Consider the following 16,280-nt stretch of genomic DNA (forward strand, 5'->3'; position numbering starts at 1 on the left):
TAAACAGACATATGGATTTAGAGCACTAGTTAGTGATCGGCGCTGTGGTTCCAGTACTGCAGTGGGCGCTGTAGTTCCACACAGACACAGATAAAACCACTGGATCAGCTCGGAGGGAGAGTGAACGGTAATAAAAAAAACTATTTTATCTGCACATGTACTGATCATATATTCAAGCTAAAAATGTACAGAGGTCCGCCAAATCCGGACTATCTTGGGGCTCCGGTAGCCTCGTCTGGTTTCGGAATTCCCGCAACCAGATCTTTTGGACCTCCGCCGTTCTGCTCTCCTTTTGGGGGTCCGCCGGGTCTTGCTTACGGTGCTCCGCCGCCCGGTCTCCCTCCTCCTCCTCCGTCGGGACATCTGCAGGCCGCTCAGTACGGCACACTGAATGAAAGCTACAGAGAATCATTTTACGAGGTACGTCAGTGTACCGTCTGATTTGGTGAGAAACAGTATGCAAACCCACTCGGCGTTTTCTCATCACAACACCAGATCATGATGCAATACAGAAAACATTGTCTAATGTACAATCATTTCAAGCAGTGAAATATTTTGCTTGGAATTGAAAGATACATTCTAAACATTAATAATACAGTCCATCATGTATTTCATGATGTGCTCTCCTGAAATGCATTTATTATTAATTGAATTTAAAGCAGTGATAGCAGATCGACTTGCTAAACTTTATCTAAAACAATTTTAAACATATTTAATCACCTAATTCGTGTATGCGTATCATAGAAGTGTGTGTGTGTTTTTATAAGCCTTTAGAGACCAGATTAAATGGTGCTTGAACTATAAAGGTGATTTTAAAATGGTGGAAAACCATTATTGTTAAGAATTGCTGACCTGTCTAAAATGTATACCTACTCTTATAAGTATACTATATAATATATATTTTAATCTAAACACTGGCTGATATTGGGGAAAAAAGTTCAGGGACAAGTTATTTGTCAATTTCCAATGATATTTATTTTATTATTCTCTTCTCCCTTTAAAGAACCGGCACTACACCAGCCACAATACGGAGCAGAGTGGGTCCACGCTGATGAGCTCTCAGGTCACACCTTCAGTTAACTCTTCGACAAACTGGTCCACCCAAAAGCTGGATGAGCAAAACCAAGAAGTCAGGTATGAGGACCTTAAAGGAATAGCTCACCTAAAAGATGTCATTATATGTCATAATTTACTCATTCTCATGTTGTTCCCACTGTATGTGTTTCTTTCCTCCATGGAACGCAAAAGGAGATGTTAGGCAGAATGTTAGCCTGAGTCATTATTTACTTTCATTGAATCTTTTTTCAATAGAAAGTCAATGGTGACAAAAGGCCTTTTCACACCGCAGGTGATCGCAGATGAATGGCACTTTCACATAGAAATCGATGCAAATGTTCTTCGTTAGCACATTCATGCCTTTACAATAGGTGGTGCTAATCAAACAGCAATTGTACCCTGGTAAAGTAGGTGGTGCAACACACCTTTGAGCTGGTCTGCCCTCCACCTATGAAGGGTGAGAATAAGAACCACTTGACAAGTTTTCAAAACAACTAAAGTCAGTGCCACACAAGACGATTTTTCCAGTGGTTTTCAGGTTTGAGCGTCTTTAAATTAATCGCTGTCCGGTAGGTGAGAGATGAAGCGTTGATTAGAGTCTGCCAGCGGGACGATCCCTTGATCGTCGGGACTCTCTGATGAGTAAATGGTTCCAGAAAAAAGGATCCAATATGACAGAATTCTTTCTGTTTGCTTGAGTTTCTTCTTTTACTAAAGAACTGATAAGACGTCAAGTTGATCTGAACATTTTCATCACACTCAGCTGCATATCATCACAAACGCAGATTGTAATCTAAAATGATTCTGTCACCAAGCATTTTTCTACTACACTAAAATGACTAATGAATTTAGAAAGCAGAGACACAACTGTCTGTTTTTATTAAACATAATTTCTTTACACACTGAAATCTGCAAATAGAAATACATGTTCTATGGCCTTCGGGTGATAAATACACAATCACACACTTTCATAATAGGGGTGGGCGATATGACAAAAATCTTAAATCACTATATTAGGGATTTTATATCACAATAACAATCACGATATAGTACATGTTTTGGTAAAATTAAGAACAATTGGCTCATGTATTAAATAATTATTTTGCAATCTCTATCTTTGGATAATTCTGTCAGTGAATTAAATACTTTCAAAATATATACTCTTATATAATTTTCTCTTAACGTGGAGCTTGACAATATTCATTAGTACAAAACAACAACAACTTAGTTTTAATAATGCAAAATTTCACATTATGTCACATTTCAGTCTGATGTGTTGTTGACCAATATTATTATAAACTATCCTCAAGAAACTCAAGATTTTCCCAGAGCAATACAACATAGAGTATAATACATGAATAAAAAAAATAAAAATAATAATGCAATGAAAATAAATACTTCTTGCTGAAAATAAATATAAAAACGTCTTGCAATAAGAAAAATAAAATAAAAAATTAGTAGAATTAATGTGGAACACATCTTTTGGCTTTCATAATATTCTATTGCTTGCTTAAATTTGAGGTAAAAACAAATTGCTTGTATTACGAGTGATTATTGTCATGTGACATATGTGCATATTATATCCTTATGCTCCGTGTTGGGTTTTGAGAACCTACACCACAGATTAAGGGTGCACCGATCACTCGGCCACCAATCTAAATCAACCGATTTACGTTTAAAGTCGGGATCGACGATCAGCTGATCGTGCCCAGAATCAGGGCAGATCTTTTTTGCAGCACACAATGAATCGCACATACACCACTACTCCAATGAATGAGGACTTTCTCATTTCTTGAAGCATGACAGAGTGGCCTCTGGAGGGTGAATTGTTGGCAATTCTAAGTATTCACAAATGTAAACTTTCAGACATGCAGTTATTCAGATGAATCTGCAGGTTTGTTTTTAAAAATGTGTAAGAATTACACGTGTATAACTATTAGGTTTTCTAGAATCATTACGGTAGTAATTCTGACTTGTTGCACTATGAGCACAGAGAGGATAAAGAGACTGCAAATGGGTATAAAAACAAATTAAACAACAAATAAACATATGTATACAAATTGGAGTATACGTGATGTAGCGTGAGTCGTGATAATCAGACATTCTGTTGATAGAGACTGTTTGAGAGATCATGAGCACTTTCAGCATCTCTCCCTTCGATATGCTCACTCGCAGTGTTAATCAATCATGCAGCTCTCCAGATCTCAATATCTCACCAGTCACTCATCTCAGTGTTATTCTGCGGAGATACCAATTTAAATCAGATTAATGTTGGTTACATTACCACTAATCACATCAATTACATTTGAACCATAACATCACCAAGTCTTCACGCATTTGCTTAATAATTAGTGATTTGCAAAACGCATAAACATATAACTTGCAAAAGTGTGTAAAAATATTGGAGATTGGTATCGGCCTCAAATTTCCTGATCAGTGCACCACTACAACAGATGTCGCACCTATTTTAATAAAAAGCTCCTCGTCACTTTCTTAACTTGTTTAGGAGTCATCACGTTCTGTGTTTCCTTGATCAGAAATGGTTAAGTAGTGCATTATCCCGCTCTACTCTCTCTGTAAATATTGAGAATCCTGCTGGACGAGCACACTTGCATGCTCCAGAGATAAAAAATGCATTTGTCTGATGAGAAGCATATTAAGCGCTTATGCACTGAATGCAAGATTAATTTAATTTAATTTGCTTCGGCAGCTGCCGAAAATTTTTAAACCCTGTCCATGTTTCTTAACCCTTGTGCTGTCTTTACATTTTTTTACCTAACTTGGTCTTCCCGGTCAAAAATGACTGGCCTATTAAAAATTGCTTATAATTATCTCTTGCTATGTTATCACCAAAAATTGGATTGGATCTTTTTGTCAACTTGTTTTCTTTCAATTAGGACAGGTTTTGTATTTCTGTTTGGAACTTATGGATCATAGGCCTCATTAACCTGAGCTCATGCACCTCAGCTTTTGAGTGAAAAAAGCATTCCTTATGGGTTATTTTGACTAAATTAAATGCCATAAGAAAACATCTGTGCTATAATGTGCTATAAAAATGACACACTAGTTTGTTTTAATGTTTAACAGGGAAGTTTGTTTTGAAGCATTTGTATTTTGTAAAAAAAAAAAATGGCAGAAAGTCACACTTGTGGTGTTCCCGGTCAAAAATGACTGGCCATTGAAAATGAATGGGGAAGATCACAAAAAACAAGACTTTTATTTTAAAATGAACCAGGGCAAGTGGACTAGTGTCATGATCAAGGATTTGATCAAGAGCCACAAAGTGGCAAAATACAACCACTTGGACATTGTGCTGCCACAAAGTGAATAATGAGCAAGGCCCTATGAGGCTTTATATAGCTCAGATGTGGGAAAGCTTTCTGTATATTATTAAACATTTGCCTCATTTCCACTCGGGCCAAATGAGGGTGTGCTAGTGCATTGGATATTTCAGTTAACTTGCATTGGGACATAACGCGTATCCACAAGCGTTTAACATGCTCAGGGTTGCCAGATAAGAGACGCAACACCCCCAGTTTGAGATTTATACTTCCGCAAATTGGAAATATTCCACCTAATGTTATGCTTATTTTGTGCAATCTGGCAACCATGCATGTGAGTGCACTATTTATATCTGGATTTCCCCTTTGAACAAATTTAGCGATCTGTAATGCAATATTCTGATCAAGGAAAAGTGTTATACAGCTACTCTGTGTCCATTCTTGAGGCTGCTCTACACTACTACTACTTTACTATCTACATTTGTAGAGCAATACAATAATTTAGGCAATTGCAGAATGGTCTCACTAGTCACAGATACACTTCAGAAAATTGAGTACACAACTATTTCTGGGCTTAAAAGTTACAAAAACCAAATCAATGCAGAACATTGTATCTCAAAAGTAATACAATGTGGCCCCCCATACACTACTTAAAGCCTGATGTGGCCCCTTAAACAAAATAGTTAAAAATATTAATAATTACACGCCATCAACTTTACAAATTTGTTTCAGGATTTTACATGAGTAAACGTAACTTTTGTATTTTAAAAAAATGTTATAGTTTCATATGAAATAATCTAAAGGTAGAATCTATTAGACCTCATTTTATATCAACAGTGGTAGTTTTAGTTAAAGTTTCAAGATGTGTTTCGGCTAGTATTTATTTTTCTTAAATACATGAATTTATTATTATTATTAAGACTAGCACACTGACCTAACCATGGTAATGAGGAGCCTTTCCTTCTGTGTAATATGTGTATAAATATATAATATTAGATGAAAAACGGGATAATAATGGGTTCATATAAGTAAATGCGTTCTTCAATTTTTAAAGGGGGGAGAGAAAACTTCCTGTAGATTTTGTTGTTGACATCAACAACAAAAATAATGTCCCTTGATGCATGTCCTTGTACTGGAAAACCATGAATAAAACTATACAACATAAAAGGAAATGTGACCCAGGATACATTAAATGCAGGTTATGTTTAATCTATGGCAGGTCGACACTTGATGTCCAATGTAAAATCTGTCCTGAAGCAAAACCAGTTGAGAAGCACAGAGTTAAAGCACGGAGTTAAAGCACGGAGTTAAAGCACGGAGTTAAAGCACGGAGTTAAAGCACAGAGTTAAAGCACAGAGTTAAAGCACAGAGTTAAAGCACAGAGTTAAAGCACAGAGTTAAAGCACAGAGTTAAAGCACAGAGTTAAAGCACAGAGTTAAAGCACAGAGTTAAAGCACAGACAAGAGCAGTCTGACTGCGCTGTCGTGCACCTACAGTATATGATAATTATTAATAATCATAGGACATTACTTCAAAAGCTGACACAGCTGATGTTATAATTTAGTAGTTCATTTAACATATAAACTAACATGCTTTAGTTATATAACATGTTATAGTTGCATGCTATTTTTTTTATCATGTTTATAATTCTGTTAGCTTTCTTATTTTTCTATTTTATTTTCAAAAGGGAGACTTTTTTTTACACATCAATAAAATAAATGGTTTCAAGTTTAAATTATAATAAAGTGTTTGCTCAAAAATAAATAAATAACCCTTCTGTTTTCACTGATAATAGTAATTGTGTAATACCGTGATACAGTGAAACCGTGATCATTTCTGAGATGGTTATCATACCGTGAAAATCTCATACCGTTGCACCCCTAGTACTGTATCCAACACATAACAGTACAGGTTTGGGAAAAAAAAATATAAAAAAAAAATGCCTGCACCACACACACCACGAATCTGTTAAAAAGCACAATGGACAAAGCAGTGCCCAAAGAAATTAATTTCCATTGCTCTGTGAACTTTCATAGACTGTGTGCATGGACATTGTCCCACTGTTAGTGGAGAGACCACTCGGGACATCATGGCAGTTACAGTTGATGAGTTGTTATTTCTGATTTATCTTGCTAACTAGCTAATGTTTACATTTGATAAACTCAATATTCTAGATAACAAAATAATATGATACTTCAGCTTGACCTCCCCTTTTGCTTGTGAAAGGGGCGAGGTGTGTGACATTGGCACCAGCTATTTGCCCCGGCTGGCCAGTTAATAGCCCTGACTCACACTGGCCTGATAGTGGAAAAGTGGCTATTGATCTTCTTTGTGAGAGCATGAAAATTCAATGAGGCTTATGATCAGTATGTTCCAAATAGAAATACAAAACCCATGCTAATTGAAAGAAAACAAGATGACGAAAAAGACCTTATCTAATTTTTGGTGATAATATAGCATAATTAGAGATATATAGAAGCAATTTTAATAGGCCGGTTATTTTTGACCAGGAACATCTCATATCTCATATTGCCCAGCGCTATTTCACAAGGTAAAGTTACTCCATGAATCGCACCCTAAATCGCTCTATTACAATTATTTATGCTCTCACGGTACTCCTGTTGTTATTTCTGTGAGCTCCACATGACAGGGAATCAGAGCGTTGATTTGGTATGTTTTTCACCCCTCCTCTATTCAGAAGAGAGCGAGATCTCAGCAAAACAGTCGACATGTGTGAGACCCTCAGCCAAAATCTAGTTGGTTTTAGTCTGCTAGTGTGACGCTGGATTTAGACAAGCAAACGATTTCTCTAGCGAGCAGATGAAAAAAAAACATATTTCTCTACAAGCTGCAGCAGCGATGTCGAGTTTGTTGTTGATTTTCTCAACGACAAAGAAAACATTCAAGACACTTTCACAAAGCATTTCAGTTCACCTGCTGGACAAGTTGACAGCCAGTTTTATCATGTATACAAAGTCTGAGGGGTGATTTGAAAGAATCAAGTGTAAAAAATAATAAAAAGAAAAGGTTTATTAAGTTAAAACTTTATCATTTGGAACAAGAGTGATTATATGCCACTGTCACGCAGACCATCTGGAATAAATTATGAAGACAATCCATTTAAGATTAGATCGTTTTTTTTTAAGGGTATGTAAGGCAGTAATGCAGAAATATCATTTACATGTTAAGAGAACCCATATGAGGCAAACATGTTTCAGTTGAAGACATGTGATGCTAATAAAACATCCTCACTGCAGGTTGAGGATTTCTTCCTTGAGTTCCTTTTAGCGTTTAATGTTGGTTGTCAAAACTTAATGCTTTCTATGCTTTAGCGCCACCTGTTGCACTGGTTTTGGTAACTGCTGCAGTTCCTGACATGTGATCCAAAGCTCATATTTATTGGTCAGGGCATTTCATAAAAATAAGGGAAAAAAAATCGACACACTCACCTTAAATAAAAAAAAAAACCTTGCTTTATTTAAACCGGCGCATTCATGTGTGAATGGCTTCATAGGAAACAATTCTCGGAAACAAATCATGGCGAAAATTAGCATTTGGTGTGCAAAGGCCTTAAGGCTGTGATTCTGCCTAATACTGTATTTCCTTTTGTGTTCCATGGAGGAAATTAAGTTATATGTGTTTGAAACAACATGAGTGAGTGAATGAAAGTACTCTTAAAAACTTTTGTATTTATATAAATGTGTTTTAAAGGCAAAAAGCAGAGGCGTTTCTTAGAATCCTGGAGGCCAGTGAACGGATTGAGCTTAAAGGAGATAAAAGTGACATTGGAGAAAAGCACAGCAGCCGAGCACGGAGTCGGAGCAGAGGGAAGAGCCGGCCACGCAGTCGCAGCAGGAGCCGTGGAAGGAGCCGTGGCCGTAGCCGAGCGCGTAGTCGTGGAAAGAGTCGGCCTCGCAGCAGATCACGTAGCAGAAGTCGCAGTCGAGCTAAAAGTCGCACAAGGGCCAAAAGTCGTCCAAGGAGTCGCAGTCGCAGTCATGGGAAGAGTACTCGGAGCAAGAGTCAGGCACGCCTGAGTCCTAGCCAAAATAAACCTCAGAATAAAACATCTCACAGGGGAACCGCAGAAAGCAGTCACAGCTCTAGCAGTATCAGCAGTGGGCCGAGCCTTGGTGGTAGTGCTATGCCTGATATTTTTCATGGACTGAAACAGATCCTACAGGGCAAAGATCTGGAGAAACACCTTCCTTTGGTTAAGGGTGCCCTCCTCAGAAATCAGGTATACAGGCAAATATTCTGGTGTATTATAGCATGAATAATCATCTTGAATAATTTTGTTCTGAGAGTTCAGTCTCACAAAAATAAAGATTTTAAAAAAATCTTTATACCGTAATCGCGGATAACTGTAAAAATCAAGGACATTCTATTTTTTTTTTTTTTTTTTTTTAAGTGGTTGGAAGCCTGTTCATGCAGTCTGTATTAGATTGCTGTCTCCTTTTTTGCTTGTTTTTACATTAAGACCGTGTCTACATAAATTGCACTAGAAGTAAAATGTGGATTCTCTTGCTTTCCTGTAAACAGAGTGCTGATGAAACAGGTGGAACTGTTCTGGGAAATCAACCTACAGTAAGAAGCTTCCAGAACCCTGAGCTGAGACCAGAACCTGAACCCTCTTTTGGACTCCGTTATGGTTCCATACTCCCTCACGAGAGCAGTAGCTTTTCCAGTATCTTATCCTGGAACACACCCAGCCAGCAGCCTGAAACCAAGCCAGTGTTCCAGAGTGTTGAAGATGAGGAGAAATTCCTTTATGGAGAGGAAGAGGAGCGGGCCAAACCTCAGGCAGTGACTGTTCCATTGGCCCAAACCAGATCTGTGAGATCTCCGGTTCATCCTCTTAGTAAAGAACACCAGACTCACAGTGTCCATGAAACCAAAGCTCATGCCATGCATAGCGTGCAGCCTGTTGGATCAGGCACTGCAACAGTTACTCCACAGCAATGTGAGAAGGTGAAAAGCCTCCTGAGGACCATCGGCCTGAGTCCAGGCATGGCTGATATCTGTAAAATGGCTGCTAGACTAAAAGAGAAAAAGGAAGAGCCAGGAGGGGCCTCCTCACTCCCACTGCTCAAACCAGCACTGGAGGCACTGCAAGCACTGTCCAAAGGTCAGCGCCAGCATATATTAGTATGCTGTATATGACTAATTCATTCATTTGTATTGATATGTAATTTAGCTGACACTCCAGGGAAAATAAAATATCCCTCGCAGGGTTTGAACCTACAACCATTTGGTTAGCAGCCCAGGTTTTTAACCACTGGGCACAACACTGTAAAGAATTCACTTTATATGACAAAATATAACTTGATTTACATTTCCTTATAATTGAAATGGATGGATGTTATAGATAAAGACAAAACTATTAAACAAATCCAAAAAAGTTCAAAGTCAAACCGATTGCGTTTGTCCTTGCGCTAAAGAAAGGTAGATTCATCGCAACCAATTTAATAGAATGCAGGCGTCTCGCAATGCACTTTTTAATTTGAAATGTCTTCTAAAAAAGGTGGCATTTCTGCGCGGAATGCTAAAAAACAGAGACGTGGCATTAACAGTCAAAAACATCCATCTAGCTTGTTTAAATAGAAAAACAATAAAAGCTGATACGCTTTCGGTGTGAACGAGCTCTTACAGTGGCATCATCAATGTCAGTTAGATTTTCAGTGCCTACATTGTACGTCGGTGTAAATTTAAAAAACGTTATCTTAAATTTCTTAGGAGTACAGTTTATGAAAACCAGAACCAGGTTGAAAATGATCTACTAAAAGTTTAAACATCATCTGTACATTAGGCATTTGAGGAATTCTTTGCAGTAATTTGTTAGAAGGAGAGGAAATATGTAGGGTTTTAATACAATGCCCTCCTTGCAAGTATTGCAGCAAATGCCTAATATATATATATATATATATATATATATATATATAGTTTGTCGTGCGCACGCGAAAGTTTCTCGTGCGCACGCGAAAGTCTCTTAGATTTTTTTTTTTTGCACAGGTCACTTTGGGGGCTCCGTAGGGTTGTGTCAGTTGTTTGTATGATTTTGTGTGTTTATGGCTCTTTTGTATTGCAAGAATCATTGTAGAGTATATGGGTCCACATCAATAAATCACAAAGAGACACAACTTCCTCTTGCTTGGAATTAATTAATACATTAATTCCTGTTTTCAGCATCCAAAACTGATGACAGCTGGAGTAACCGCTCTGGAAGCAGCCATTCTCGAGAGTCAAAGCGTGAGGAGAAGGTACTTGCACTGGAACACGTTAAATGTCCTCTTTAATTTCTGTAGTCTTTATCCACCACTCATGACACTACTCCAAGTGTCTAATGTGACCTGTGTGACTGTTCTAGAAAGTGGATGAGAGAGAGAGAGAGAGACGAGAGAAACAGATTCAGAAGAAAAGGAAAGAGTACCTGGTGAAAGAACTGGAGGGCTTGATGAAACAGGAAGGTATTGAATAAGCCCTTTTACTCTCCGGAAACTCTCTGGATCTTTAAGGTGCGGTATGTAAGATTCAGAAACCCTTGTTATTAATGACACCTGTGGCCATTAAGTGAACTGCAGCCAGCTACCTGTTGCTCGTGCTCATGCACACACTCCATATGTACGCGAGCGAACATCGACCAAAATAATGACGTAACGTACAAAGAGGCTAAACGTGATTCACCGGCATCATGCTGACAGATGAGGCAGCATAATTAAAATGACACAGTTATGATTTGGTAGCAAGAAACTTTGCGACTGCATATTATATTTGACTCTCCAGTGCTGGAACAGGAACTAAGTGTGGATATAGGTCTGACTGTAGTTTGAAGTAATCTCTTTTCTTTGCATGATACATTGACTGTATTTATACAATCGCCTATGTTGACGTTAACTAGTTAGCCAGCTTTATCAATAGTTGTTAGCTAAATTTGGTAGATGATGATAGTAGCTGTTTATAAAACAGACTGTATATTAGTTTGTTGTCACTATTGAGTAGTGAAAGAGAAGCACTGAGGCAAGGTCTCGAGATCACGCATAAACTTCACATCCTTTGGATTTTCCCGGCAAAAGCGACCCATTCCCTTCGCATGAAAATCAGTCTACAGGCTTTAATAGGCAACTTAGGAAGTCCGGGAAGGGCTCATTGTTTAAAATGTATTTAAATTACATGTAAATTGTTACATATTGCACCTTTTAAGTTGTTTAAACAATATTAGTCCTCAGATGATTTGACTGTTCAGTTGAATGTTCTGTTTTATTGGTTTGTTTTATAGATGAGCTTTACTATCGTACTATGAGAAAGTATGTTTATGCATTACAGTTTACACTAAGATGAAAATCATTTAATCATTTACTCACCCCCATGTTGTTCCAAACCAATCTGACTGACATCTATGTAACACAATAGGAAATTTTAGACTGAATGTTAGCGTCAGTCACCATTCACTTTTAATGCATCTTTATTTCTCTACAATAAAAGTGAATGGTGACCAAGGGTGCATCTCAATCAGCTCCCTGTGTCATGAATCTGTATATTTGCATACTGGAAAGGGTGTTGATCCACTAAGCACTGGGACACTTATGACTTAATTACCTGCATGCGTTTAAACACAGCTGTTATTAATCAGCAACATCACTGCATAAATGACACTGTCGTGCATTTTCTACTGTAGATATTCAAATGTACTGTGTTATTATGAAAGATAAATTACACTTTTAACTACTCCTAATATTTAAAATAATGTTTAACTTTCATGGTAATTATGGATAAAACACATTCCAAACAAATTCTCTTTTAAAGAGAAAACATATATTTACAATTGTGCTTGTTTTCCAAAGACTTCAGAAGAAAACATTTCCGTTAAGGGAACATAGTGAGCAATGATGCTCCCTGGATTTTACGATGCATTCTGGGAATTTTTAGGGAGCCAACATTTCAGTGCACTGGAATGATATTGCGATTGAAATGGCAGACTCCCTGATCAATGCCTTAACTACTGAACTAGGGAGCTGACTGAGATGCACCTAACAATCTTTTGTTTTTCACTGAGGAAAGTAAGTCATGAGGGTTTGGATCTACTTTAGTGTGAGTAAATGTTTTGGATGAATAATCCCTTTAATGAATAAACAAATTGAAACACACTCTAATTGTATCATCGTTAAGATGGAAATGTTTCCTTTAAATTATATTAAGAAGCGTCTTTATTGTTGTGCCATTGAGGGGAGAGAATGTAGTATTCTCCATGTGCAAAAAATATATATATATAAATAATGTGTCAAGTATGGTAAACAACTGGTGAAAATGTAAAGTTTTTGAAGGAGAGGGTTCATGTCATGAGGAATAAAATTTTACTTGATATATGGACATATAAGAATACGGTAAAAATTTACCGTATTCAAAAATACGGTAAATTTCAGAACTCAAAACGTAATCCCCAATGCAATAAAAAGCATTTATTGAAACCAAGCTGCCAAAACACTTCTTTCTCTACTTCTGTGACAACCCTATGTCACTTGGGGTACTCATTAATTCAAGATGGCCTCTACAGCAGCAATATCATCATGGCCCCGTGCATCATGGCCCCGCCCACTGGTGCTTTTTTTTGAGGATTGTCAGAGATCGGGTGGAAAATGATCATACATTACAAAACGTTGACTGTTTTGGTGGGGAAAAAAAAACTTTACTAACATTATCAGTGGACCTCAGGAAAGATAACAAAACTATATAAAAAAAAAAGCATTACATGACCCTTTTATATTTGTAATTTCATTCACACACTTTGATGTACCACAATGTCCTTCCTCTTATGGTTCTACGCTGTATTTTATGGTTCTTTACTTTAGGTAGTGGGGATCTGATCCCAGTCATGGGTTTTTTCTGTCAACGCTGTGAGGAGTTCTTTGGGGATCCAAACAGCGCAGAAAAACATGTTGCATCTCATGGACTCAATGACAGGAACAAGGTGACATTTGAGATAACATGCCATTTATCTTAAATCACAAGCACTCAGACTGTACCAGCATTGCATTGCAGGTGTGAGACATTTTAACAAAGAGAGTATCGATGTAATTCACAGGATTCCAATGGAGATGAAAAACTTGGACATTTTAAAATGGTGATTTCCAAGCTGTGTGTGTGTGTGTGTGTGTGTGTGTGTATTATTTGGTAACTATTTACAGTTAAGTTGTATAAGTGAACATGAATTAACAATGAACAATAATATATTTATAAATTAAGATGAAGTTGAATGCTGTGAAAAAAATATTGTTCATTGTTTTTTCATGATAACTAATGCATTGACAAATGTTAGACAAATCTAATTTAATATTCCTCAATTATAAACGACTAGAAACTCATGAATATTCATTGGTCAAAATGTATGGGAACCTGGTATGTAGAATCACAAAACAAAAGTCCCCATTTTTCTCATGATTGCAGATGGGGTCACAGGAGCAGCACAGGGATGCTAAAAGACATGGAGACCACCATCAAACTTTATCTTATAGAAGAGCGAGCCCCCCCTGCAGAGCTGATAGGCTGCCATCCTCACAAGCCTCCCAGGACCACAGGGAACGCAGTCCCGACAGGAAGCGAGTCAGAGATGACAAAAGCCCTCACTCTACGGACAAACCGAAAAGCAAGCCAGAGGGCAAAGACCGTAAGGATGAGTGTAAGGACAAATCCAAAGAGAAAAAGGATAAATCAGATGATGATGATGATGACAAAACAAAGAAGGAGAAAAAGAAAAAGAAGAAAGAGAAGAAACTGAAGAAGAAAGAGAAAAAGAAGAAGAAAGAGAAGAAAAAGGAGACTGATAAGCCTTCACTGTAGTCTTTTTGCAAGGATAATTCCTTTATCTTTTAAGGGCAGCAGGAGCCATATGTTTGAGTTTTGTTTTTACACAAACCCGCTAATGGACATTGTCACTTGTGGCTGATTCTGCTCTGATTAATGTTAATGTGTCCTGTAGGCGACACTCCAATCGCTTGATGAGCAGGGTTTGCTTACCTTATGAAGAGACTGCTTTCAGCCTGTTAAATTAAATGTGGGGAAAAAGAAATGCCATTAGAACCAGAGCTGAGAACTAAAAGGCAAACATTTCAGGTTACCCCTCACAATAAGGTTGTGTATGGTAACATTAGTTCACACAATATTTAACACAATCAACAATTCTTTTATAGCATTTATTAATCTTGGTTATTGTTTTTACATTAAACATTTACATAGTATATTTATAAATGACCATTATTCAAGATTAATAAATATTGTAAAATTGTTTATTGGTTGTTTGGATACTTGTCTTCATATATATATATATATATATATATATATATATATATATACACAACCACCTAATTGTACTGAAATGTATATAATGTGCAGAAGAGAATATGGTTTCCTCTTCAAGTAAAGAATGTTCTGCCTTACTAGCCAAGAATGTCTCGTCTCATTTGGCATTGTCCTATGAACAGTATTCTCAAAACCATACATACCCTCTTTAAATCCATGTTCAGTAAGAATGGAAATTATTTTGAGGTTTGTGGTCTGTTATCTTTAAAACCCTCATCTGTAGGGTTGATAAAGTTGTGCTTTTCTGTCTATTTTCTTAGTTCATTAGTCCTCTGTACAGGTGAACATACCATTTTGTGTTTTATTAATAAAAGTTGAAAACACAATAGCTTTGTTGAATACCGTTGTATTGCTTTCATTCATATCACTCTGTGACAGATCCACGGTGTTTAAATTTGAGTAAATGAATCTTCAAATGGCTTGCAGATATCGCTGCATATTGAACTGGGATAAGGGAGTCCTTTTAACATCGAAATCATGACACACCTCAGCTCTAAATTTTTATAATGAACTGACTGAACTTACCTTGTCTTTACAATGTATATAACTTAATAGGAGATAATTACCAACAATAACTCAATTTTGTGTGCCATGAAAAAGCAGCTTAAAACCCTTGTGACCAAATAATAACTATGTCCACATGTGAAATTGCTTCTTTTCTGCATATTTCTGATTTAATACAATTATTATTATTGTTTGGTAAATTGAGTGAACATGTATTAGGGAGTTAGTATTTGGTTCTTCCCTTTTGTTTTAATGATAGCATGCAGTCGTGCTGGCACAAGTTTATATAAAATTAATGATATGTGTTCCTTTACAAGTCAGCCTCTCAACGCTGCGTCACAAAGCTGACGCTAAGGGTCACTCCTTGGAGCTCCAATCTCCCTGAATAATATAAAATTATCTCCTGAGGGAACACACAAGGGTGGGACTTGAGGCTAGGATATCCAGAGAGGAGATTTCAAGTAAGTATTTTTGCAGTCCTCCTGCTTTCCTTACACAGCAGCTTCACGTATACAGCAGCGATGATCTCTGTCGGGGGGCACGGCGTGATCTCTTGGTGGTTCCCCGTACGATGACGTGATGTCTCTCGATGCATCAGGTCTCTTTCGCCAGATGATTTTGGCAATTAATAAATCTGATGCATGTTCTCTCGTGGACAGTTGAGCTCATGTGGTTTCCATGTGGAGTCAGAGCACTCTCGACTAGAATGGTTTCTGAATGCAGGACGGCATCAAGCTATTTCCCAGTGTCCAGTTCCATTCTTCCTGGAGGTGCACAACAAGCTCTCAAAAATGTGGCGTGCACCTTACTTTGTGCACACCCACTATTCTGGAGCCGCCGCTGGATCTTGCCAAGCAGAAGGGTTATTCCATCTCCCACAGGTTAAAGAAGCGATCACCACACCTGTGCTCCACTTCTGCACTGGGTTGGAAACATTGCTTATGGCAGGAGCTCTAATTTATGTTTGCTTTGAGCGCGCAATCTGGGGGCAAAGCTTCAAGCTGTCAATAGGATTGGCGTGATTTTATAGTATTCAGGGAGATCGGATCTCCAAAGGGTGACCCCTAGCATCAGCTTCGTGACA

General features: G+C 37.6%; 1 protein-coding gene across 2 annotated transcripts; it reads left to right on the top strand.

Moving 5' to 3' along the window:
- Positions 1–95: 95 nt before the first annotated feature.
- Positions 96–14,977, top strand: LOC127662615 (serine/arginine repetitive matrix protein 2-like). Of its 2 annotated transcripts, XM_052153884.1 has the most exons (9): positions 96–420; positions 1,004–1,134; positions 8,051–8,579; positions 8,882–9,467; positions 10,526–10,599; positions 10,707–10,806; positions 13,186–13,304; positions 13,419–13,457; positions 13,781–14,977. In XM_052153884.1, exons 1-9 carry the CDS (start codon positions 184–186, stop codon positions 14,171–14,173), a joined length of 2,208 nt encoding a protein of 735 aa, XP_052009844.1. In that variant the 5' UTR covers positions 96–183; the 3' UTR covers positions 14,174–14,977. The 2 variants fall into 2 exon arrangements, with proteins under 2 accessions (XP_052009844.1, XP_052009845.1); XM_052153885.1 differs by lacking the exon at positions 13,419–13,457.
- The last annotated feature ends 1,303 nt before the right edge of the window (positions 14,978–16,280 follow it).

The sequence above is a fragment of the Xyrauchen texanus genome, chromosome 22, assembly GCF_025860055.1.
Source record: "Xyrauchen texanus isolate HMW12.3.18 chromosome 22, RBS_HiC_50CHRs, whole genome shotgun sequence".
NCBI lineage: Eukaryota > Metazoa > Chordata > Actinopteri > Cypriniformes > Catostomidae > Xyrauchen > Xyrauchen texanus.

What these genes read in the sequence shown, in the direction of transcription:
- LOC127662615 (XM_052153884.1), top strand. Translation starts at nt 184, where the DNA reads ATGTACAGAGGTCCGCCAAATCCGGACTATCTTGGGGCTCCGGTAGCC. An exon ending in GACTCAATGACAGGAACAAG is followed by an intron (nt 13,305 to 13,418) that starts GTGACATTTGAG and finishes TGTAATTCACAG; the next exon opens with GATTCCAATGGAGATGAAAA. An exon ending in AACTTGGACATTTTAAAATG is followed by an intron (nt 13,458 to 13,780) that starts GTGATTTCCAAG and finishes TCATGATTGCAG; the next exon opens with ATGGGGTCACAGGAGCAGCA.